The 25,599-nt window shown below is 44.0% G+C and overlaps 1 protein-coding gene across 2 annotated transcripts in view; it reads right to left on the bottom strand.

The window, feature by feature from the left end:
* Positions 1-25,331, bottom strand: part of LOC148145122 (uncharacterized) — a 30,361-nt gene extending 5,030 nt beyond the window's left edge. For both annotated transcript variants that reach the window (XM_087973597.1, XM_087973598.1), the window contains exons 1-2: positions 25,279-25,331; positions 1,685-1,813 (exon numbers count right to left, since the gene is read on the bottom strand). In XM_087973597.1, coding sequence (XP_087829723.1) covers positions 1,685-1,690 — 6 coding nt within the window. In that variant the 5' untranslated portion in view covers positions 1,691-1,813; positions 25,279-25,331. The remainder of the gene's footprint in view (positions 1-1,684; positions 1,814-25,278) is intronic.
* Between the last annotated feature and the right edge of the window lie 268 nt (positions 25,332-25,599).

The raw sequence follows: 25,599 nt of genomic DNA on the forward strand, positions 1-25,599 counted from the left end.
AGGGAGGGGGGGGCGTGAAGTCAGACCTAACCGCGCCTGATCCTACAGAGGTCAATACCTCGGGACCGCGAGGTCAATGGGCAGAGCGTATAACCGCCGGTTGGCCCAAAGGCCCCGCGTCTCGGGCTGGTTTGGAGGACTTCCCTTCTTGTAGCATGCGTAGACTTCCCAGCCTCTACTGCGTACGCAAGGAAGGCGCTAAAACCGGGCTCAACATACAATGGGGTCCCCTAACTCCCACTGCAGAGGTCAACCAGGAAGGCTTGTTTGGTCGGTTTTTAAACAGGGGGGTCAATCTGTCGGGGTCTCGTATCTAAAGTCATCAGTCCAAGGATAGTCCGTCAGTCACAGTAGCACATTGACAATAAACGACAATAATAATAATCACGCACACTTTTACTAGTGTTCCGCGACCCCAATCGCCCACCCGCGAAGGGTCACTCACACACACACACACACTTTTAAAGAGTACTCTACCGTTACACGACTGCCGGACTCACTCTGTTCACAGGTTCAGATAATGGCTGGCAGTGAAGTCCCTTGCGGGACACTGGGAGACTTTTACACGAGAAGTAAAAGAGTAAAGATACTCACCCAGTACCGTCGCAGGGATCCAGCAGCCATCGTTAACCAGGATGAAGCCCCCAATTGTTAGCACGGGTGAAATGATATCAGTCCGAGCCCAGAGTGCGGTTCAACAATCGGTAACGTTTATTACTACAGTAACGCCGGCGGAGACCAACCGAGGTCCGAATCTCGGTTGCTCTGCTGTTCCCGTGCACAGCTTCATATTATATACTTTTAGTTGTCAGGATGTGTGGGATTTGAGGATGAATGGGATGATAGTTCCCCATCATCACTGGAGTAGGTGCGAATAGGCTGTTTCCTGCCGTCCCAGGAGAGTTGCAGGGCACGCACAATAGGGTGCTAATTGGTTTATGTAAAACGGGTCCGGGTATTATCTGCTTGTCTCTCTCTGTGAGGCAGGGGCTAGCACCCCCCTTTGTTCCCTTGGCGTGTTGGTGTGTATTGGTCTGTCCGTTCCTGTCTGGTGGATGCCTGTCCTTTGTGTCAGGATGGCTCCGTATCGATGGGTATGGGTGTGTTTCAGTCAGTCTCTTGATGTGATTAGGAGATGGGTTTCCATATTTAATTAATTCCGGAGTTTTGGTCCATGAGTCATGGGTAATGTTGGTCTAGTGTGGATTCTATCTGTCCTCTGTCTCTTATCTCCCAGTCACGTGGGCGGACCGGCAGCTGCTGAGTTTTTGTGGGTTTAAAGCTGCGACTGCTGTTTAAAACACAAAAATGAATTCTTATCGTTTCCTGATGTAGGCATAGTCCCGTGGCAAAAGCAGGGCGGCTCTGATGCCCGCTTGCAAAGGCGTGGTTAGTAGGTTTGTGGATGACACCAAAATTGGTGGCATAGTAGACAGAGGAGGAGGTTTTCTAAGATTACAAAGGGATCTTGATCAAATGGATCAATGGGCTGAAAAATGGCAGATGGAGTTCAGTCTTTATAAATGTGAGGTAATGCATTTTAGTACAATGGGTAGGGCTTATACAAGTCATGGTAAGGCCTTGGGCAGTGCTGTAGAATAGAAGGACCTAGGGGAGCAGGTACATAAATCAATGATATTTGAATCACCTATAAATAGGATAAAAAGGAATTTGGCATGCTTACCTTCATTGTTCACTTCTTTGAGTGTAGGAGTTAGGGAGCCATGTTGAGGTTGTACAGACATTGGTGAGGCCTCTTCCGGAATACTCTGTCCAGTTCTGGTCACCCAGTTATGAGAAGGATACAATTAAGCTGGAGAGGATTCAGAAAAGATTTACCAGGACATTACCAGGTATGGAAGGTTTGAGTTGTAAAGAAAGGCTGGATAGGCTGAGACTTGTTTCAGTGGAGTGTAGGAAGTCGAGAGGTGACTTCATAGAAGTTTACAAAATAATGGGAGGTATAGATAGAGTTAATGATTGTTATATGATTAGGGGGTTAGATAGGGTCGACAGTATGAACCTTTTCCCGCGTATTGAGTCGGGTATTACAAGGGGGCATAGCTTTAAATTAAGGGGGGGTAGATATAGGACTGATGTTAGGGGTAGGTTCTTCACTCAGCGAGTCGTTAGTTCATGGAATGCCCTGCCAGTAACAGTGGTGGACTCTCCCTCTTTATGGGCATTTAAGAGGGCATTGGATAGGTATATGGAGGATAGTGGGTTAGTGTAGTTTAGGTGGGCTTGGATCGGCGCAACATCGAGGGCCCAAGGGCCTGTACTGCGCTGTATTCTTCTATGTTCTATGTTCTATGTTCTATATTTTCCCTAGGATAGGGGACACATTTTTAAGGTGAGTGGAGAGAAATTTAAAAAAGACATGAGGGCAATTTCTTTTACACAGAGGGTGGTTCGCATGTGGAATGAACTTCCTGAGGAAGTGGTGGATATAGGTACAATCACAATGTTTCAAGGATATTTGGACAGGTACATGAATAGGAAAGGTTTGGAGGGATATGAGCCAGCAGGTAGCTGGGAATATTTAATTTGGGATTATGTTCCGCATGGACTGATGAGACTGAAGGGTCTGTTTCTGTGCTGTATGTCTCTATGACTCTAGAGCCATTTCTCATGGTGTATGTAGGCCAATCCCAAACCAGGGTAGATAGTTCTGCAAACCAGTCATCTCATGATGAGAATGCAGAAACAGTAAAGAATACCAATGGGATGTTTTCCTTTATTGGGCATGATATTGAATACCAGGGCAAGATATAACACAAAAACTTTTGAAGAAGCTGGTTAGGCCACAATTGGAGTTTTATGTCCTGTTCTGGTCACCATATTATAGGAAGGACATAATTGCTTTGGAGAGTGCCAAGGTTTGAAAATTGCAGGTATGAGGAATGATTGGATAGGCTAGGGTTGCTTTGCTTAGGATAGAGGATGCTAAAAGGTAACCTAATCAAGGAGGAGGTTCAAATGGAGCTGACAGGGAAGACCTGTTTCCCTTAGCAGAGAGATCAATTACCAAGGGATACAGATTTAACATGATTGACAGAATGTTTAAATGGTACATGAGGAAAGTCATTTTCAGAATGAAAGTGGGGTGCCTGAAATTCACTACCCAATTGATATTTGAGGCAGAAACTCATTGAAAAGGATCTTGGATCTATAACAGAAGAGTTGAAACACGTAAGTCTATGGACCAAGTGTTTGTTAGTGGAATTGAGTAGGTAACTTGTTTATTCTTCTGTCATAGACATAATGATCTGAATGGCTTTTTTGTATGCTGTAGTTTTTCTATGACACTATAGAACAATAATGTTTCTGCTTAATTTGGATTAGCATGTACAATAAGAAACAATACTATAAATATTCCTTACCAATTATCAACTTAATGCAAATGCAGTTCCTTGTAGGGTGATGTGTTACAACATATTTAGATTGCTGTAGAAAATACAAACTTGGGGCATTATGACAAAAGGGTTACTGCCAAGAAGTTACGCAATTGTATGTGTTAAGTCAGTGGTAATTCTATGGCACACACTGAATAGTTTCAACTGAGATTCTTTTTTTGGTTGATCAGATTATGGTGAAGATTGGCTACAATAGTAAATTTCACCCGATGAGGATGTCATTGCAAGGAGCAGTAATGAATAGATGTAAACAATTGATCTAACGTTTGCCACAATTTACTGTCTCTTAAAATGCAAATCCAGTGCACTATTTGATTACTCTTATGTATCCAGTTCAAGTCAGCTTCCAGATACATAAAACGGATCAAATACTAAACAACAAGAGTTACAATTGACTTGAAGCATAATGTAAACGAACCATTCATTTTTTTCTTTGGAAAATCCACTCATCAGAGTTAATATAAAACATTTGAATGCAGGATTTGTAAAAAATTATTTAAGACAGATGGTTCTTATTTTTCAAAATGTGAATGTAAAACGTGCTTAATATGGATAAAATACAAATGTCTCAGTAAGAGGAAGGAAAAAATAAAATATTTATTTCAAAGCTAAATCAGTAATTAGTGTCTATGGGAATTGAAGGATAGTTTTCATATGTTGATAAGAAGACTGCCAAAAGGTCTTGGCTTTTTCTTTTTTATAATATTTATCATATTTAATGGTTTCTAAGCAATTCCACCTGTGTTTCATGGCTTCAGTAAACTCAAAACAATCCAGGGCAACAGGAATATTGATTGTCTCCAAAGGAAGAAATGAACTCTTCACATCCGACACTTAGTCTTTGTTTATTGCTGACACTAGAAAATCTGTTTGATCTAATTATAATTTATTTTATGTGCCTAAATTTTCTGAGCTGGCCCCAGCACCAATATAACCATTAGCACAAGCTTAGGAAAATTTACCCTACGATGTTTAGATCAAACTGCTATTGCAATGACATAAAAAGCTTGATGTAAATTTCCTGCTCTACTGCACTTAAGCATTGGATAACAATGGTTTTAAATGCTTCCAGTTGAATTTCAAAGCCCTATGTTCAAAAGGAATTGGTAACAATTATACAAATAAGCAACTTCAATAGCATTGTCTCCACCAAATATATCCTCCACTTTCTGCATTGTTGGCTATCTGTCTTCCTCTGCAAGAATCATTTTGAGTCTCCTTATGCACCCAGTTTCTTCCTCGTCTTCCCCAGGTAGAAGGGGCCACAAATCCATTTTCCCATTTCTCAAGATTGTTATATCAATAAGTAGAAATGCAACATTTGACCTTGAAAGACGTTGACTAAAGGAGAATAATGAGATATGAAATGTTACAGAAGATCCACACCATGCCATTAAGCTTCACCATGACAGCAGAAAATATGGATATAGATTCAAACTGGGTATCCCAACAAAACTAAAGTAATTAAAACTGCCTGGGGTAGCAATCGAGGGGAAAGGTTTTGTTTGCATCCAATATACAAATGAATGCTGCATTGTGAATTATAGCCTTTAATGTCTGGATGGATGAATTAATTTATCCTTGCTTTACGTGTATTTATCTTGTGATCTTGTGAAATGCTGGTCTGGATTTGACTGCAAGTTGGTTTCCAGCAAATTCAGGACATCTACCAAGATGTTTCATGGACATCTACCAAAGCTTCCTTTGTAGATGTCCAAGAAACAAGGGAGAAAAAAATTGTTTTATTACAACTTTTTCTGAGGTTGATGTTCTTCTGTTTTGGAATGGTCTGCTAGAAAAGTAGCAAAGCTTCTGTACTTAGATCTATATTGAAATTTCAGTTGGCTCCTGATGCTGCCAAGTGTGAAGACTCCACTGGTGTTGAGAAATGTTCTTGTCATGACAAAGTTAAAAATCATGACACCAGGTTATAATCCAACAGGTTTATTTGGAAGTGCTCGCTTTCAGAGCACTGCTCCTTCATCAGGTAGCTAGTGGAACACAGACATCTGTGTCCTGTGATCCCGCCCCACTAGCTACCTGACAAAGGAGCAGCACTGTGAAAGCTAGTGCTTCTAAATAAATCTGATGTACTAGAACCTGGTGTTGTGTAATTTTTAACTTTGTCCATCTCAGTCCAACACTGGCACATCCTCATTTCGTCATGACAAACAGCAAAACCTGATGACTGGGTTAGAATCTCAGCTTATTTTAACTGTCTGCATTAACAGGAAAATGGCATTTAAAAGATTCTTGCTAGGTAAAGAGGCTTATTGATTCAAGAAGTGAGTCAGCAATCTCTCTAACCTTGATTAATTGTTTTAAAATATACATCTGCCAAATGAATGTGCAAGAACAAATCATAAACCATTAGTGGCTTATTAGTCCATGTTCTTATTTTTAAAATAAATCATAAGCTTTCAATATTATGAACCATGAAAGAAGGCTATATTCTAGACCCAGTTTAATAAGTTTCACTATATTCACTGCACAACTTTCGACCCTTGGTCTGTGTTTACATTTAAACCAGACTGCCAGAACCACAATGTTTGCAGTGCCAGGGGATGTCTCTGTCTGCATTTAAATTGTCCTTGAATTTTGGTGGAATTAGATAAGGGTAAATAGGAGATCAGCGAGAATACCGTGGAGGAGCAAACAGAGGTGACAACTATAAAGCAATAATAGGAGGAAAGGTAGCTCAATAGCTGAAATAACTCCACTCCCATCACCAAGTCACCCTTTATTTATACGTCAAAAGTCTTTGACACTGACCCAACTCTGTCAGAGCCTGTTGTCAGAGTGAACAGAATCTCTGACACTTGTGTTAATATCGACTGCCAGGGCTCCCTGATTGAGGCTGTTAACCTGATCCAATCAGGTTGAAAAATGTGTTGCTGGAAAAGCACAGCAGGTCAGGCAGCATCCAAGGAGCAAGAGAATCGACGTTTTGGGCCTATGCCCTTCTTCAGGAATGAGGAAGGTGTGCCAAGCAGGCTAAGATGAAAGGTAGGGAGGAGGGACTTGGGGGAGGGGCGTTGGGAATGCGATAGGTGGAAGGAGGTTAAGGTGAGGGTGATAGGCCGGAGAGAGGGGGTGAGGTCCACTTGGTTGATTCCATTACAATCACTACAGTAGCTACAGCAGGTTCTTGGCAAGAGGATCACTGGGGAATCATTTTTCATGGGATGCATTTTCTTTGAAGACCTCTCAAAACCAAAAGAGTTAAAAATTCAGTGTTGGGGAATCACATAGGGGTGGCAAGAAGACAGAATTTGACCTGCAGGCTGGTGTAAGGTGTTTAGAATACAGTGCAGGATCCTTCATATTGGGGCGAGTGAAATCTTCCTTCACATTGCATTTTGTGTGAATATGCATCAGTCTACCCTGCAGAAAAGGCACTGGCTGACCTTCTAGTTCCTTGCTGCATGGCCCTTCCTCCAATGATGAAAATGTATAGACCATAGAAGATGAAAATGATCTTTAGAAATTTCTTGGGTTTGTAGGTAACATCGCTGTCACTTTTCAATCCATGTTTAGCTCCTCCCTTATTTCTACAGGCATTGAAAGCATTGCATTAACACTGGGCTGAAAAGAGATCAGTAACACTCACATCACACAAGCTTCAGGCAATAACCAGCCCCATGAAATTCATTGGCATTATCATCACTGAAGCACCTAATATCAACATCCTAGGGGTTACCATTGACCAGAAACAGAATTGGACTAGCCATGCAAATACATCTGCTGAAAGAGCAGGTCAAAGTCTGCAAATTCATCAAGGCTACTTAAACAGCACCTTCCAAACTCTTCACCACTTCCATCTAAAAGGGCAAGGGCAGGAGATGCATCAGAACACCTCCACCTGCAAGATCCTCTCCAATCACAGACCATCCTGAATTGGAAATATATCATTGACCTTTCAGTGTTGCCAAAATTCTGGAATTCCAGACCCAGAACCATCTGACAATTTGATCTCCTCCCTAAAAAGATTGTGGTGACATCAGCTGCCACAAAATGAAATTATTACGGCTGCTGAAAGATACTCTCTCAGCTGCTGTCAGTATGTGGTTCGAGCAATCCATCATCAATGGTATCTTGCTCAAAGTAAATCATTTCCTATTCCTATATTGAATAAGGGTTTTGTTAGGCACACTTCCACCAATGTCATTCTTGTAAATTACACCCTGCACTCTTGAGAATCCAGCCAGCTGTACAAGGACTGGGTCATTTCCTCACTTTTTTTTATTCCCCTGTTGCTCCATGATGAACAAGGCTTTTTGATGATTCAGTTAACTAATTTGGAAATATCACCAGTCGTGGCTTGAACTGAGATAATGGCAGGACATTTCATTAGCATGGTTGCTTTGACCACAATGGCAGGACTGTCTCTCCTGCTGGATGTTGTTTGTAGATCATGCTCCAGTAAACCATACAAGTTGTTAGCAGAATCAGTGCTGAATCATAAGCATCAGGGACTGGCTGCTTCTGACACACCCAAGTCATTGTTCTTGGGTGGTAAAGATGAAATTCCTGGTCTGCCTTTCTGTGGATTCTAGGTATGACACATTCCAGCAAGCTTGCCTCTGCCCTCAGCTCAGGAATTCCTTTTCCTCCTCCAAATTAAACACAGCCATTGGCAGGCACAATGGAATTTCCATGGCTAACATTGCCTGTGACCACAGAAAGGAAATGGTGGCAACAGGAGTGCTGTTATGAGAGCCTTGTCTTCAGCTGCCAAGCTCTGGAGTTTCTCAAATAAATATTTTTGCACTCTTTCCTCCATTAAGACACTTCTTCAAACCTGTAGTCTCTGATCAAGCTTTAGGGCATATGCCCTAGATTTCCCTGGTATTAGAGTTTGCTTTAATACTGCCATCTTGCACCTAGGGATATCTTGTTCCTTTGAAGGTCATTTATAACTATTGGTTGTTTCACTGATGACCTTCCAAACACAACTGCAATGATACATAATCATTGCCAAGTAGGATTAAACCATCTGACCCATTGCATCTGGATCAACTCTCCACCTGAGCAACACATATAGTACCTCTCCCCACCTTCTCCCCATATTCTCCCCTCTAATTTTTCAGAGAATAATCCAATTCACCCTCGAATACTTTAATTGGCAAGTATTCAATCTATAGCAACTCAACTTTAAGGGATGGGGTTCAACAATAAAAAAACTCAGCCGATACCACTGATATCCAGATGTCATATTTTGACTTTTCTACATATGCAAAGGACTAAACTCAGCCATAGTTGAGGTTCATGGAATTGTAATGGTTAACTGGAAAGAGAATAATGTGCAGAACAAATGCTGAGGTGGTTTACAACTCTTCCCTTATCGTGCAGTGGCAGGTTTATACTTTAATTTTATATAATGCAATCAAAAGCTTGCGACATATTCAGTGCATTTGGGGGAAAGACTATTACTTCATTTCTTATTTAGCAACAGATGCTCAGGAAATCATTCTCTTTAAACCGCAGAATGTTTTTGATTATGGCCATTCTTTATTTGAGTCCACACAATACAATGATGTGTACAATATTTAGAATTCTTTATTTTATAATTTGCCAGCATTCCTATTGATTGGGTAGTCTGATTGAAGAGGTTCTACACTCAAAGAGAAGATAAGCAGGAGTTGGAAATGTTTTCATTCTCTTGAGGCTGAAGGACCTTGAATCCATTCTGTCAAATCTAGAAGAATGTGGCATTACCTGGTTCCATGCTGGCAAAAGCAATGAATTCACAATGTTGTTTGTTGCTGGTTCAATTAGGATTATAACACTAATATAGGAAACCAAACAACTGTGTATCTTAGACTTCTACTGGCAATGTAAACAAGATAAAGGTAAAAATTGGCCCTTGAAGGGATATTTTTGTCATGGACAGAGGATAACTAATTGGATTAAAAGATCAGAAAGGAGGAACAGAAAGAAGAGCTAAGAGCAATTTCTCAGAGTGGAAATAATTAATGGTACTCCGTGAGTTTCTATTCTGAGGTGACATTTCTTCACGTACAGAGGAACCTCGATTATCCAGCATTCGATTATCCGATTTTTGGATTATCTGGACAAGAGTGCAAGGTCCTGATGCTTGGCTAAAATGTGTTATCTGTCACTCAAATATCTGAACATTGGATTATGCGAACAAAATACTCCCTGCCTGTGTTATTCGGATAATTGAGGTTCCTCTGTATATCAATGCTTTGCACAGTGACACCCAAATGCCCAGGTGAGAGTGAAAGTGAAGGAACAGTAAACAACCTTCTGGAGTAATGGCAGCTATACAAGGATATTGATAATATCCTGGACTGGACAAAGGCAAAGAGAGGATTCATCGTGGGTAAATATGAAGTGACACATGTGTACAAAGTAAAGGAGCAATATTTCAACTTTGAATGAGAGAAAGCCTGGTGATGTGGAAGAGCTGAGGGAATTTGTGTTTCAAAAGGTATTAAATCCTGGTACACATTCTCCACATCTCCAGATTCTGAGTGGCTCCCCTAAATAACACTCCCATCACTCACCTGCTCAACTGCAAGTTGTCTCTGGTGATGTTACCCAACACCAAACTATTTGGTATTTTATGACTTCAACATGTGGAAAGTAGACATCCAAGCAAGATCCCAGAGAGACCAGCAAGGCCTTTAGGGTAGAGTGATTAAACCACAAGGAAAGCATGCAGAAAATTATGTGTTTTCAGTCTATTCCTTAGCTGGAACTACAATTGGAGAGTGGGATGTGATGATATGAATTAAGCCCAGGTTTTGGCTGCAACACCAACATTCTGCTAATATCAAAGCTGCTCGGCTATTGAGTGTCACAAAAAAAAGGGCAGGCTGAATCATAGCAGTTTGAAACAAGACTCATTGTTTCTCACAATTATTAAACACTGATACAATTATAATGGATTTGGTCAGCATGTTGGTCTTAAGATGTAGGTTAGAGCTGATCCAGGTTTACACAACCTTCTGCTCACTGAAGTAGGTCACCAAATGTTATGTAAAAAACCAAGGGAACAAAAATAAAAGCTGTCAGAAAATTATATTATGCAGAAAGAATCCTTGCTGCAAGTCAAGCAAAACAAAAAGGTCAGCTTGTTTTGAGTGGGTCTTTTTTTCATTTTGAAATGAGTGGAAAATAATGTCAACAGTGCGGATGCACATCACATTTACTTGTTCATCTTTATTGTTTCTTTCCAGTTAAGAGGAGAACTCCAAACCAAAACATTGCAATGTTCCATTATTAATAGACTTTCTTGAGTCGAAGAGTGTGGTGCTGGAAAAGCACCCGAGGAGCAGGAGAATCGACGTTTCGGGCACAAGTCCTTCATCAGCTCTTCAGCCACCTCCTGTAGCAGATTCTCTACCACAGCCATATCTCCTTCTTCAGCGCCTGCCTACAGAACTGACTGATTCCGCAGAGACTCTGGACTACATCACAATTTGGACCTGAACAGGACAACTAGTACCAACAACAAATCCGAAGCCTCCAGAAATGGTTGTCCTTCTGGATCCTCTGCTCCACACTCACAGCCATCCCTGCAGTCAACACTGCCACAGCTCAGGGCCACACTGTCCCAGACCTGCAAAGGACCTCTGCTGCTCTTCATCCTTAGAAGAATCCACATACTGAACAAATGCTTTTTTTACACCATATTGGATATGAAAGACCATATGTACAACAAACATTCATGTACCTACCTCAATACTTGGGATTCCTCGACAATTCCAGAAGCTTCTCTTGGCCTCTGGAACTGTTCGGACACCATAAGCCACACGGCCACCCCAGCCACCACTGCCACGGCAAACGATGACATCACTTCCACCCTGCCGGGCCACAGACCGCAGCCACTGTCGGCCATGCTGCCTCCATCATCACCGACAAGACAACTAAATCCATGATCACTGTCCAGACAACTGCCTCTGTGACCACTGCAAGATTCACTGCCACTGGAACTGACGCAAAGTCTACCCAGTACATCATTCCCCCCCCTGTAGTTGTCACCGCTGCAGCCACTTCCGCTCCCCAGTGATGCCAGTCACTGAAACTCAGCCGATGATGTTGCTTACATCACACGTTACCTCACTTCCACCCCTGCAGATACCACCGAAGGCCCCATTTCAGCCCCCTGACCCCCATGGCCAGTGTCACTTGCTTTGGTGATGTAATTCACAATCCTATAGCTACACCCACTCCTGTGACAGTCTCCGCCACCCCACTCCCAGCTCCAGCCCCACATTAGGTCCTAGCTCCCAGCCCTTCCATGTTTTCACCATCCCCACAGACCTCCCTCTCACTGATGATCAGTCCCCAGTAAAGGCCTCACCTTCATCCCACTATGCTCCCGGATCCGTAAGTTTGACAATTCCTGATGAAGTGCTTTTGCCCGAAACAAAGATTCTCTTGTTCCTCAGATGCTGCCTGACCAGCTGTGCTTTTCGAGCACCACACTCTTTGACTCTGATCTCCAGCATCTGCAGTCCTCATTTTCTCTTCATAGATTTTCTGTCCATTTCAAAAATTTTCAATTTTTATACATGTGTGGGCCTTTCATGATTGTCTACAATGATCTAAAATTATGGGCAGAATCTCTTTGGGGATGGAGCGATTTTGGCTGTGGTGAGATTTGTTGCAGAATCAAATGAGAAATCCAGCAAGGCATAGCTCAACATCATGAGCCACTTATTCCACCTTTTACGCATCTGCTGAGCGGCGAGGTGAGATTCTTACCAAGCAGCTGCAAAGTGCCGGTTTACGTGCATTATTGCATCTTCAATGCTTTGTTAATTCCATAAATTGCTTCATTAATATTCAGCTTCCAGTTTCAAGAAATGGCCTGAACAAGTGAGATATCAAGAAATTTCAGCAAGTAAGTCAGAGCAGATATCAGGCGACTTCAGTTTGTCACTTTTTCTGAACAACCGCAGTGTTATTTAGGACTAAGCAACAGTTCAAGGCAGGAGCAATTTGCAAATCAGAGATGGAGGTGATGTTGATGGGCTTGAGTTGTGGGTTTTGGAGTTCTTTGGCTGCTGCGAGTCCCTGCATGAGAGGTAGCTTTTAATCACACAAGAAACAAAATGGGTGCTGATGTTAATTTTGAACTGTTGCTCCACGATGTACAATAAATTGTGCTGGAGTCGGTCAAAAACCACATGACACCAGAGTAGAATCCAACAGGTTTATCTGAAAACATTAGCTTTCAGGATGCTGCACAAAGGAGCCGCGCTCCAGCAGCTAGTGTTTTCAAATAAACCCATTGGACTATAACCAGGTATCATGTGATTTTTGACCTTGCCCAATCCGGTCCAGCACCGGCGCCTCTACATCATGTGGTGTCTTTCCTGGAACCTGTTCAACATGACAGCACTTTTTGAGCCTTCACACCTCTTGTAGTTTCAGCAGATAGTTCTGGAATTCCTTTAAGTATTTAATGACCTTTTGTAATTGACTCATAAGGTACGTCAGATCAGTGTTCAAGATTCTCGTGGTTCAGTGGTTGTGCCTCTGAGCCTCTGGCTCCAATTCAGGCCCCACCTACACCAGGGCTAAGCAGATTGATGAGAAAATATTTACATTACATCAGCCTTGGGCTCTTTGGAATCTATACCATCTATTCAAAGAACTTTATCAGGATCTTCAAGCACTATCTCCTTATAGTGAATTATTTCAAATTGTGTTCTTATCATCCAGATATTTAGCAATCCAAAGTATTCTAAAAATTTCTTCTATCACTCAGTCTTCATTTTCAAAGTCAGCGTTACATTTTTCCAACTCTTCATAGAACCCTGATATATCTAATTTCTAATGCCCCCGTTTACAACAGAGTCCTCAGATCTACCTGGTTTTTAAAAACATTTGCCCCTGGATTATGGCTCAATCTGTATTTATTGCATTAATCATAAACCGTGGTTGCTTTTAAGAAGGTGATGGTGAATTATTGTGTTAAATACAACTGAGTAGACTATGGAGCTATTTTTGGGGGGCAGTTGAAAGTCCAACCACATTTTCTGGGTCTGGAGTCACGTATATTCTAAACGAAAATATGCATGGCTGCCCTGATAAGTTCATCAGGATGCTGCATGATGACATTGCTTAGCAACTATGAGTTAGAGTCTGAGCCTCACTGTGGAGATGGGGTTCAAGCAGAGCTGCATCATGGCACCCACCCCATTCACCATCTTCATTGATACCATCCCCCATTTCACTGGCCAAAACCTGCCCAAGGGAATTCAAATCAACAGGCTAATCAACCTTTCTTAGGGCAAGGTCTCTATCTTGGAGCTTCAATATGCTGATGACCATGCCATCGCAGCACTCTCTGTGAAAGATCTGCAATGCACCTTGGATGGCTTTGCCAAAGCATATAAGCTCCTAGGCCTTACCCTTAACATAAAAATGACCCTAATACTCCATCAACTACCACCCAACAGCCCCTCCATTCCTCCTTCAATGACAGTTAACAACCAGCTACCTGAAAATGTGGATCCCCTCCCATACTTGGGCAACCTTCTCTCTGGAGAGAAAGTGAGGTCTGCAGATGCTGGAGATCAGAGCTGGAAATGTGTTGCTGGAACTCGGATTTCACCAGTTTCCTCATTTTCCCTCTCCCCACCCTGTCTCAGTCAAATCCATCAAATTCAGCACCGCCTTCCTAACCTGCAATCTTCTTCCCGACCTCTCCGCCCCCACCCCAGTCTGACCTATCACCCTCACCTTGACCTCTTTCCACCTATCACATTTCCGACGCCCCTCCCCCAAGTCTCTCCTCCCTACCTTTTATCTTAGCCTGCTGGACAAACTTTCCTCATTCCTGAAGAAGGGCTTATGCCCGAAACGTCGATTCTCCTGTTCCCTGGATGCTGCCTGACCTGCTGCGCTCTTCCAGCAACACATTTCCAACCTTCTCTCTGCCAAGGCCAACATCAATGCAGAAATACAACACCATCTGAGCCCTATCAGTGAAGCCTATGCCCAACTCAGAAGAAGGGTGTTTGCAGACCATGACCTACAGGTCCAGACTAAACTTCTAGCCTACAAAGCTGATGTCCTTCCCACACTGCTACGTAGAGCTGAAACATGGACTACTTACAATGGATACCTTAAAACACTGAAACAACACCCAGAGATCCTGACGAAAAGTCCTGCAGAATGCCTGGGAAGATAATGCATTAACATCAGCGTCTTGGCGGAGGTCACCATAGCCAGTATCACCACAAACGTAATTCAACAGTAACTCCGATGGATCTCCTATTCATCCAAATACCCAACGCGCGCCTCCCAAAACAGATCACGTGCTCCCAACTGAAGGAAGGTCAGCCTGCCCCTGGTGGCCCAAAGGAAATGCTTCAAAGATACCAACATCAAGAAATTCCATGCCAACACCAACAACTGGGAGGACATGGCTACAAACTGGAATCACTGGAGAAACATCATCCAGCAGGGAGCTAATACATCATGGAAACAATCTCCATCATGCCCCTGAATAGAAGTGAGACACAGCATCAGGAAGGCCCACCCACTAACACTTCCAACCACCATTACCATCCCCCAATGCCCACATTGCAATGGAATCTGTGGATCCTGGACTGGCTTCGTTAGCCATCTGAAGACCCACAAATAGATGCCCTTATGGAAGATAATCATACTCACCCAAAGTGATTGCAGAGACATTCTACAAGAGCTAAGGATTGTCAAAAGATGTGACTTACAATGACCTGGAAGATTCACACAGGAAAGGATTTTATAAGTTCAGTCCAGTCCAAGAATACAGGCAGCCAAGACCTAAAAATACCAGCCTATATTAATACTCCAATTTCCCAAACAGGTGTGGTCAGAGTGTTCTCAGTCAGGGGCTCTGTATCCCTGCACACTTCCTCCCAAAGAAAGTGACTTATGCTCTGTTATGGTGCTCCACAACAGTCAGATCAGGGGAAGGAGATGTACAGCGCTCAGTCAGGGGTCTGAGCACTTCTTGTCTGGTGATGTCTGTTAAGTCACCTAGGAAGTGAGACACAGTCAGGCCATTGTGCCAGTCATTAGTGGTGCAATGACACACTGAAGGTCTCTTCGCCAAATTTGTGCAGTTCTGATAACACTCAAAATGGTAGATGCCATCCAAAACAAGGGAGCACCACATCCAGAAACATTCATTCCCTCTACCACTGAATCACAGGAGCAACAATGTGCACGGTCTACATGATTAGATTAGATTCCCTCCAGTGTGGAAACAAGCCCTACGACCCAACCAGTCCATACCGACCCTCCGAAGAGTAAGTCACCCAGACCCATTTCCGTTTGACTAATGCATCTAACACTATGGGCAATTTAGCATGGTCAATCACCTGACCTGCACATCTTTGGACTGTTGGAGGAAACCCACACAGACACGGGGAGAATGTGCAAACTCCGCACAGGCAGTCGCCCAAGGCTGGAATCAAACCGAGGATCCTGGTGCTGTGAGGCAGCAGTGCTAACCATTGAGCCACTGTGCCGCCCACAAAATGCACCAAGGCTATTTAGACAGCACTTTGCAAAACTACATAAACTTCAAGGAAAAAGACAAGTACATGCGAACACCATCAACTGCAAGTTCCCCTCTGAGCCATTCATCACCCTGACTGGGAAATATATTGCCTTTCCAAGAGTGTCACTGAGTCAAAATTTTGGAATTCCTTCCCTAACGACAATGTGATGTGTGCTTGCTGTAAATGGTTTGCAGTGGTTTACGAAGGCAGCTAACCACCACCTCACCAGCTCACCACCACCTCACCAGCTCTCAAGGGCAACTAGGGGATAAGCAACATTCCTGATGAAGGACTTATGCCCAAAACGTCGACTCTGCTGCTCCTCGGATGCTGCCTGCCCTCCTGTGCTTTTCCAGTGCCACACTTTTTGACTCCGATAAGCAATGTTGGCCAGCCAACAAATCCCACATCCCATGAATGAATATAAACATCTAAGTGGACCCCTCAGCGTGAATTTCAAAGGGTCGGAGGGATGCAAACAGGATGGAGGAGGATGGCCAGCCACCTCTGGATAGTCCCGCCCGGAATATTTGAGGGGCCAGTATGTGACTTTTCCTCCGACTGGTTGCCTCCGAGCACTGCTTCATCTGTTTGTGAGGAAGGGGTAGCTGGCATGCTTATCAGATCTGCAGTTGCCCCATCAACCTGTTGCCATGATTGATCCTGAGGACTAGTGGCTGGGGTGATGGAGTGCCAATGTGTGCACATCTCCCTCAGACCCTGAGAGTGCTGGGCCTGCCTGTGCTGCCAACCTGCCCATGGAGACAGCCAGTCTGTTGCATCACCAGCTGCACTGCTACAGCATCTCAGCAATAAGGGTGATTGGATCTCAAATCCCTGTCTGCCATTCCTGTTCCTCACTATGTATGTGGGTGAAGTCTCTGATTGGACACTGCAGGTACCTGCTCTCTGGTAATCCTCTGAGGGACAGCTGCAGAGCTGTCACAGTGAGATGCTCACCAGATCATGGTCTAATGTTCCCACTGAGATCACAGGATCTGAGTTGTGAAGGGTTCAGGATGCAGTCTTGCCAATGATTTCTCTCTAGTTTTGATCATTTCATCCTCAAAGCTCACAGAAGTGGCATCTGCAGGAAGTGTGGAGGTGCTGGACATTCTGCTGGTACCTGCCCAGGAACAACGGCCTTTTAAGGTTTGTATGAGCTCAAAGGATGCTGGTCATTTGACCGATATTCACTCAGTGGCAAGTTGATCTTGGAATGGGGTGTGGTAAGCTGGGACAGGAATGGGACAAGATAGACACGATGGTATGGGGTTGATGATTAATGAGGTGGGTTTGGTGAGGTATGACAAAAACACTCATAGGGCCTCAGGACAACACATCCTCCAAAAATCTTGATGTAACATGGACATTAGTAAATGAAATCCATTAAGATTCAGCTCTATAACTCTTGCAAACAACCATTGTTGAGTGTAACCTTTTGCTTACATTTTGCTGTGTTCTGGAAACTGCTTGCAAAATTCTGTTACGCAGCAATAGCCACAGAAAGGTGGGTATGATTTCACTTCAAGATTATTTAAACCCTTCTTCCTCATTCTGGTTAATGAAACAAGTAGAAGCGTTCTATCCAGTAGTTGACAGAGACCTAATGGCATGTAATGAACTATACAAAACTGAAATACACTGAAAGAAAATCAAATTTTTAAATGGTGAAAGCAAGTTTGTGATATTTACATTTTGGCACCAATAAACAAATCCCAGTCAGACTGTTTGTCCTGATGTGAGAAAAATATTGCATTTTCATTGCAAAATTGTTTTCTGGGAGCTCCTTTTCACGATCAGTAGTGTGATTGGTTACATCAGGTTTGAATCTTGCAGATACACTGCTCCAGTTGCTAGCTGCTGTCTGTTATCATGAGCCATTTCTCCTCCTATAAAGAGTGTGTGCCTTCCAATATGTTAGGCTGTCATGGTTGAATAGCTGGCAGCATAAGTGCAAGGCTGGCAACAGTGCCAAGTTGGTGAGGGTGAGGTCAACTATGTGAATAGAAATAATTTGTTTATTCACTCATGGGATGTGAGCATCATGGTTGGATCAGCATTTATTGCTTATTCCCAGTTGTCCTTGAGGGGATAGTGGTGATCTACCTTCTTGAACCACTGTAATCTATTTGGTGTCGGTACATCCAAAAGGTCATTAGGGAGGGAACTCTGAGGTTTGGACCAAAGGAAATTGAAAGAATGCCAATTCATTTCCAAGTTAGGATGGTGAGTGGGTTGGAGGAGAACTTGCAGGTGGTGGTTTTTCCATGTATCTGCTGCTTTTGACCTTTCATCTGATAGAGATTCAGAAGGTGTAGTCTGAGGAGGATTGGCAATTCATTGCAGTGAATTCTGTAAGTGACATATAACACTGTTACTATACATCAGTGGTGAAGAGAATAAATGTTGAGCACATTCATGAATGTTGGGGTGTCAATCAGGTGGGCTGCTTTTGTCCTGGAGGATGGTGAGCTTTCTGGGTGTTGTTGAAGCTACACCCATCCAGGCAAACGCAGTGTTCCCTGACAGTCCTGATTTTGCCTTTTAAATGATGGACAGGTTTTAACGAGTCAGGAGGTGTGCTTTGATAGGGCTCCTTGATGCCACCCTCAGTCAAATGCTGTCTGGACATCAAAGACAGTCATCATCACCTCACCTCTAATGTTGGAGATTTGTCCCTGATTAGAGTAAGATTGTAAAGAGATTGGTTGTAAAGTGGGCCTGGGTGGAGTGCAGACAAAGCCTTAGTGAGCGGGTTATTGTTGAGTAAGTGCTCCGTGATAACACTGTCGATGGTAGCTCTCCATCATTTTGCTGACGATTGAGAGCAAACTGATGGCCTGGTAATTAACCTGGGTTGGATTTGTCCTGAAATGATAAACCTATGCGATTTCCACATTGTTGAATAAATGCCAACCCGGATGTAGCTAAAGTAGAATAGCTTAGCTAGGGGAGAGTCCAGTTTTGGAGAACTGTTCTTCAGTATTATTACTGGAAAGTTATCAGCTCTCAATCTTTCCAGTATTCCTTCAGCCAGTTCTTGATGTCATGTGGAGTGAGGAGAAAGTGAGGATTGCAGATGCTGGAGATCAGAGTCAAGAATGTGGCAATGGAAAAGCGCAGCAGATCAGGCAGCATCCAAGGAGCAGGAGAATCGATGTTTCAGGCATATACCCTTCATCAGGAATAAGCAGGCATCCCCGGAAGGAGCTTCTCAGTAAGGTTAAAATCATCTCGGAGAAAGTGAGGAGTGCAGATGCTGGAGATCAGAGTCGAAAATGTGGTGCTGGAAAAGCACAGCAGGTCAGGCAGCATCCGTGGACCAGGAGAATCGAGGTTTTGGGCATAAGCCCTTCATCAGGAATGAGCCCTTCCTCATTCCTGATGGAGGGCTTTTGCCCGAAACGTCGATTCCCCTGCTTCTTGGATGCTGCCTGACTTGCTGTGCTTTTCCAGCATCACACGATCGACGACATCATATGGAGTGAATCAAATTATCTGAAAACTGGCACCTCTGATTCTAGGGGCCTCAGGAGGAGACTGAGGTGGATCATCCACTTGATGCATTGAGCTGAAGATAAATGCCAATGTTTTTTTATCCAGTCAGTGGCTTACGTTGGTAGGAGGAACCAGCTCCTAGGTCTTGATGGTGATACACTTTAATATTTCAATAAAAGACTGACTACTATTATTGCACTAGTGGACAATAATTAGTTGCAGACCCTTTTCAATTGCTTCTGACCTCCACTGAGCTGCAGGAAATATATTAAATTTGAGCTAACTGCTGGTTTTAATAATTGTTGCACCCAGGGTTACCAGTCATTCTCTCTCTACCACCAATGCACAATAGCAGCTGTGTGTACTATCTCCAAGATGTACAGCATCAACTTACCAAGGCTCCTTAGAAAGCACCTTCCAAACTCACGACCACAACTGGGAACAGTATTGCTGTTCTTGCACAATGACTGTGTCAAATGTTTGGGACTCCCTCCCTGAACAGCATTGCACATGAGATTGCAGTAGCTCAAGAAACAAGTTCACCACAAGCTTCTCAAGGCAATTAATGCTGGCCTCAACACCAACTCCCGTGAGTGATTAAAAACAAATAGTCTCAGGTCATTAGTCTACGACCATTTATTTTGAGGGAACAAGATAGAATGAGTCCTACAAAAATGGTAAGAGACTGGAAATATAGAAAAAAAAAGAAAAATATTTTCATATTTATGTTTGAAGAGCTGCAACAAACTCAATCTCTTGATTTCTGCCTTGCAGCATTCTTAAACCCCATTTTCCTGAAGGCCCTACATTAGCCCAAAATTTCTCATAACTTACACTTATGATCACTACAATAAGATATGCAGTTATTAGATGATTTGCTCTTTGGGATGATGCTGTGGAAATTCCACGAACAAGCAGAACCTGATTCTGTTGTGTATCAGAGGAGAGGCCATTCGAGGACAGTTCCTTACAAGAGAATGAACCAATTAAGGATTACCTAATAGCAAAATGCAGGAACTGCAGTATTAATGATCAAAGTACACCCTGGGGTTGTTCAGGGAGAGGTGGGCGCCGCAGGGAGTGGAGTACATTATTTCTCACTCAACTCTATTTTGATTTAGTCCCTACCCTCCCCTTCACTGTTTTGATCACACAGCACTGCCCTTTGATGTGAAGGGCAGTGTTTGTCACTGGCCACCCGGGTGTTTTCCTATCTTCCTGGTGGTGGAAATTGAATAAAGATTCGTGCACTTTATGTCTTTCACTGTGTCTCACACATATACACACACACCATGGGTGCTGGGGAAAAAATAAGCACTACCGCACTTAGGTGGTAGTGTGGGGGTTAAATTAAAAAAATAAATAAACAGGAGCATCAGGGGCTCTGTTCACTCTGAGAGCTGCCTCTGAGGGAGCTGGATCAGTGTGCGTGTGTTCAAGGACTCTCCTTGATTGTGTCTGAGAGGAAGGGGACTATCCCTGGACCAGCTGCCCCACTCCCTCCGTGACTCCCTCGTCAGGTCCACACCCCCCACCAACCCAACCTCCACTCCCGGCACCTTCCCCTGCAGTAAATGATGTGTGTGGTGGTGCAGGTGAATTTGTGGCGGATATGGAAGGATCCTTTGGGGCCTTGGAGGGAAGTAAGGGGGGAGGTGTGGGCGCAAGTTTCGCATTTCTTGCGGTTGCAGGGGAAGGTGCTGGGAGTGGAGGTTGGGTTGGTGGGGGGTGTGGACCTGATGAGGCAGTCACAGAGGGAGTGGTCTTTTCGGAACGCTGATAGGGGAAGGGAGGGAAATATATCCTTGGTGGTGGGGTCCGTTTGGAGGTGGCGGAAATGACAACGGATGATACGATGTATATGGAGGTTGGTGGGGTGGTAGGTGAGGACCAGTGGGGTTCTTTCCTGGTGGCGGTTGGAGGGGCAGGGCTCAAGGGCGGAGGAGCGGGAAGTGGAGGAGATGCGGTGGAGGGCATCGTCGATCACGTCTGGAGGGAAATTGAGGTCTTTGAAGAAGGAGGCCATCTGGGTTGTACAGTATTGGAACTGGTCCTCCTGGGAGCAGATGCGGCAGAGACGAAGGAATTGGGAATATGGGATGGCGTTTTTACAGGGGGCAGGGTAGGAGGAGGTGTAGTCTAGGTAGCAGTGGGAGTCGGTCGGTTTATAGTAAATGTCCGTGTTGATTCAGTCGACCAAGATAGAAATGGAAAGGTCTAGGAAGGGGAGGGAGGAGTCTGAGATGGTCCAGGTGAATTTGAGGTCGGGGCGGAAGGTGTTGGTAAAGTGGATGAACTGTTCAATCTCCTCGTGGGAGCATGAGGCAGCGCCGATACAGTCATCGATGTAGCGGAGGAAAAGGTGGAGGATGGTGCCAGTGTAGCTGCGGAAGATGGACTGTTCCACATATCCTATGAAGAGGCAGGCATAGCTGGGGCCCATGCGGGTGCCCATGGCTACTCCTTTGGTTTGGAGGAAGTGGGAGGATTGGAAAGAGAAGTTGTTCAGGGTGAGGACCAGTTCAGTCAGTCAAAGGAAGGTGTCAGTGGAAGGGTACTGGTTTGTACAGCGGGAAAGGAAGAAGTGGAGGGCTTTGAGTCCTTCGTGATGGGGGATGGAGGTGTACAGGGACTGGATGTCCATGGTGAAGATAAGGTGTTGGGGACCGGGGAAGTGAAAATCATGGAGAAGGTGGAGGGCGTGGGTGGTGTCCCGAATGTAGGTGGAGAGTTCTTGGACTAAGGGGGACAGAACCGTGTCGAGGTATGCAGAGAAGAGTTTGGTGGGGCAGGAGCAGGCTGAGACAATGGGTCGGCCGGGGCAGTCAGGTTTGTGGATTTTGGGCAGGAGGTAGAAACGGGCGGTGCGGGGTTGTGGGACTATGAGGTTGGAGGCGGTGGATGGGAGATCCCCTGAGGTGATGAGGTTATGGATGGTCTGGGAGATGATGGTTTGGTGGTGGGAGGTGGGGTCATGGTCAAGGGGGCAGTAGGAGGAGGTGTCCGCAAGCTGGTGTTTAGCCTCAGCGGTGTAAAGGTCGGTGCGCCTCCCTTGTCTGCCGGTTTGATAGTGAGGTTGGGGTTGGAACGGAGGGAGTGGAGAGCTGCACGTTCTGAGGGTGAGAGGTTGGAGTGGGTGAGAGGGGTGGAAGAGGTTGAGACGGTTAATGTCGCGGTGGCAGTTGGCTATGAAGAGATCGAGGGCAGGTAAGAGGCCAGCACAGGGTGTCCAGGTGGATGGGGTGTGTTGGAGGCGGGAGAAGGGGTCCTCAGAGGGTGGGCGAGAATCCTGGTTGAAGAAATAGGCGTGGAGGCGAAGGCGGCGGAAGAATTGTTCGATGTCTAGCCGCGTGTTGAACTCATTAATCCGAGAGCATAGGGGAATGAAGGTGAGGCCTCTGCTGAGGACTGATCTTTCATCCTCAGAGAGGGGGAGGTCTGGAAGGATGGTGAAAACACGGCCGTAGGGGAATGAAGGTGAGGCCTCCGTAGGGGAATGAAGGTGAGGCTCCTCCATCGCCAGACCTTAGCAACACGACGGCTGGAGGAAGAGTCTCATCTTCCGCCTAGGAACCCTCCAACCACAAGGGATGAACTCAGATTTCTCCAGTTTCCTCATTTCCCCTCCCCCCACCTTGTCTCAGTCAAATCCCTCGAACTCAGCACCGCCTTCCTAACCTGCAATCTTCTTCCTGACCTCTCCGCACCCACCCCCACTCCGGCCTATCACCCTCACCTTGACCTCCTTCCACCTATGACATTTCCAACGCCCCTCCCCCAAGTCCCTCCTCCCTACATTTTATCTTAGCCTGCTGGACACACTTTCCTCATTCCTGAAGAAGGGCTTATGCCCGAAATGTCGATTCTCCTGCTCCTTGGATGCTGCCTGACCTGCTGCGCTTTTCCAGCAACACATTTTCAACTCTGATCTCCAGCATCTGCAGTCCTCACTTTCTCCTATAAATTTAATGCCCAATTTGAACAAAATAACATATTGGGTGAAGAGAATTGCTGTCCTCTATTTAATTGGCATGTGTTGTTTCGATTATTAACATTGAAGCAATGTTCTGACAATTGCCATGAATGCAGAAAATTAAGTGATGCATTTTAAGAGAGAAATTCTGTGTTCTTCTGGTGTTTTTCCTCCAGTCCCTACTAAAACCATGGCAAAAAGAAACAGGTTAGCTGAAGGTCAGTCTCTTCACTATTTTAAAGGGTTTAGCCGTATTCCACCTTTGCAAACTTAACAATTATTCTATTTCACAATTACATCATTGCACTATTGGTTTGGGATTTCTTTTGCGTGAAACGTAAATGTTTTCCTTTTTCATTGAATGAGGCACCTGTGTAAATAATTACACATAATGGACAAAGTTAAAAATCACATAATACCAGGTTATAGTCCAACAGGTTTATTTGGAAGTACTAGCTTTTGGAGCACTACTCCTTCACCAGGAAGCTACCTAATGAAGGAGCAGCACTCCAAAAGCTACTACTTCCAAATAAACCTTTTGGACTATAAACTGGTGTTGTGTGATTTTTAACTTTAGATTAGAGTGGTACTGGAAAAGCACAGCAGGTCAGGCAGCATCCGAGGAGCTGGAAAATCGACATTTCGGGCAAAAGCCCTTCATCAGGAATAGCCATTCCTGATGAAGGGCTTTTGCCCGAAACGTCAATTTTCCTGCTCCTCGGATGCTGCCTGACCTGCTGTGCTTTTCCAGCACCACTCTAATCTGGACTCTGATCTCCAGCATCTGCAGTCCTCACTTTCGCCTAGTTGATTTTTAACTTTGTCCACTCCAGTCCGATACCAGCGTCTCCACAACATAATGGACTAACAATTGGTCCAAGTAGCTTTCATTCTGTGCTCACTCCCAATCTCCTGATCCTATCATTTCCAATCACTTACTGCAAGGGCTGAAATTCCTTGGTTGCCAACTTTCACCTGCTCGATATATGTAAGCTTGAGCCTGGAGATGCACAGACCTAATTGTTCAAGTTCATGAACTTGAGTCCCCACCACACCTACTGACAGCAAGCCCAACATTGAGTCCTCCTAAATTTTAGGTGCTTTGTCAAAACATTTGTTGATGTTCAAAAACAATCATCAAAATGTGAAGTGCATCTTCATGTTCAAATGCTAGAACTAAGTTGCACGACATATACTTAATATCATTTCATGAGACAGTGGAACAAAATGTATTCTGGTCCAAACAACATTATCTTGTGTGACGTTTGATATTCAGTGGAAAGTGATACCTAATTTCCAATAATGTTCAAAATTAACCCAGAATTTCACAATTTGGTGAAGTAAACTTAAAAAAAAATTCTACTGTCACTATTCCGAGAAATCTAAACAGTGAGTCAATTCGGAGAAGACCAATAATATTATGCAAGATAAACAGTACCAAGTATAAGTTTGAACTCAGCTTATCTATGTAACCCTGACTGTGCAGTTTAAAAGACAGGACATCGCTTTATTTTTAATTTTTGTTTGCCTGTTCTTGAATTATCCAAAGTGATGTTATTTTACTCGAATTCACAGATGCCTTTGCATAATAGGTGTGGTTTATTCAAATATTAGCTATTTATATTTGATTTCAATAAATTCATATTTGGTTTCAAAACAACTCCACCTTTGGCATTGCAAAACCAAGCAAGCAAAAACGTAAGTGATGTTTATGTGCTCTTCCTTCAAGACACATGCATATAATTTGTTTTCTTCACCAGTTACTGCACTGATACATAGTCATTAACACAACCCAATAAAATCTTTAAAATATGACTTTATTAATACTATCAGAAAATAGAACAAAGATCTGTACCTCTCAATGTTTACCAGGAACTATATTTGGTACGCAAAATTCCAGGAACTCCATGCTGCAACATGTCATAATCTTCGTAGACTTCCGCATTGTGCTGACCGTGCCTCTGAGAAGCATGCCTTGTTGAATTACGATAAACTACTGCCATCTGCTGCTGCGTTCCCATTGACTGGAAGTTTTCATCATTGTTGAAGTAAAGGAGCTGGCAGCTGGCTGAGGATATCTGAGTTTTGGATTGGGAACATTGCAGAGACAGCAGGGGTTCTGCCTGTGGAGATGAACGGCGGGATACCAACTCCACTTTAGCGGGCTGCCAGAACT

Source organism: Chiloscyllium plagiosum, unplaced genomic scaffold (assembly GCF_037043375.1).
Source record: "Chiloscyllium plagiosum isolate Xiang-an unplaced genomic scaffold, Cpla_swu_hap1 HiC_scaffold_26, whole genome shotgun sequence".
NCBI lineage: Eukaryota > Metazoa > Chordata > Chondrichthyes > Orectolobiformes > Hemiscylliidae > Chiloscyllium > Chiloscyllium plagiosum.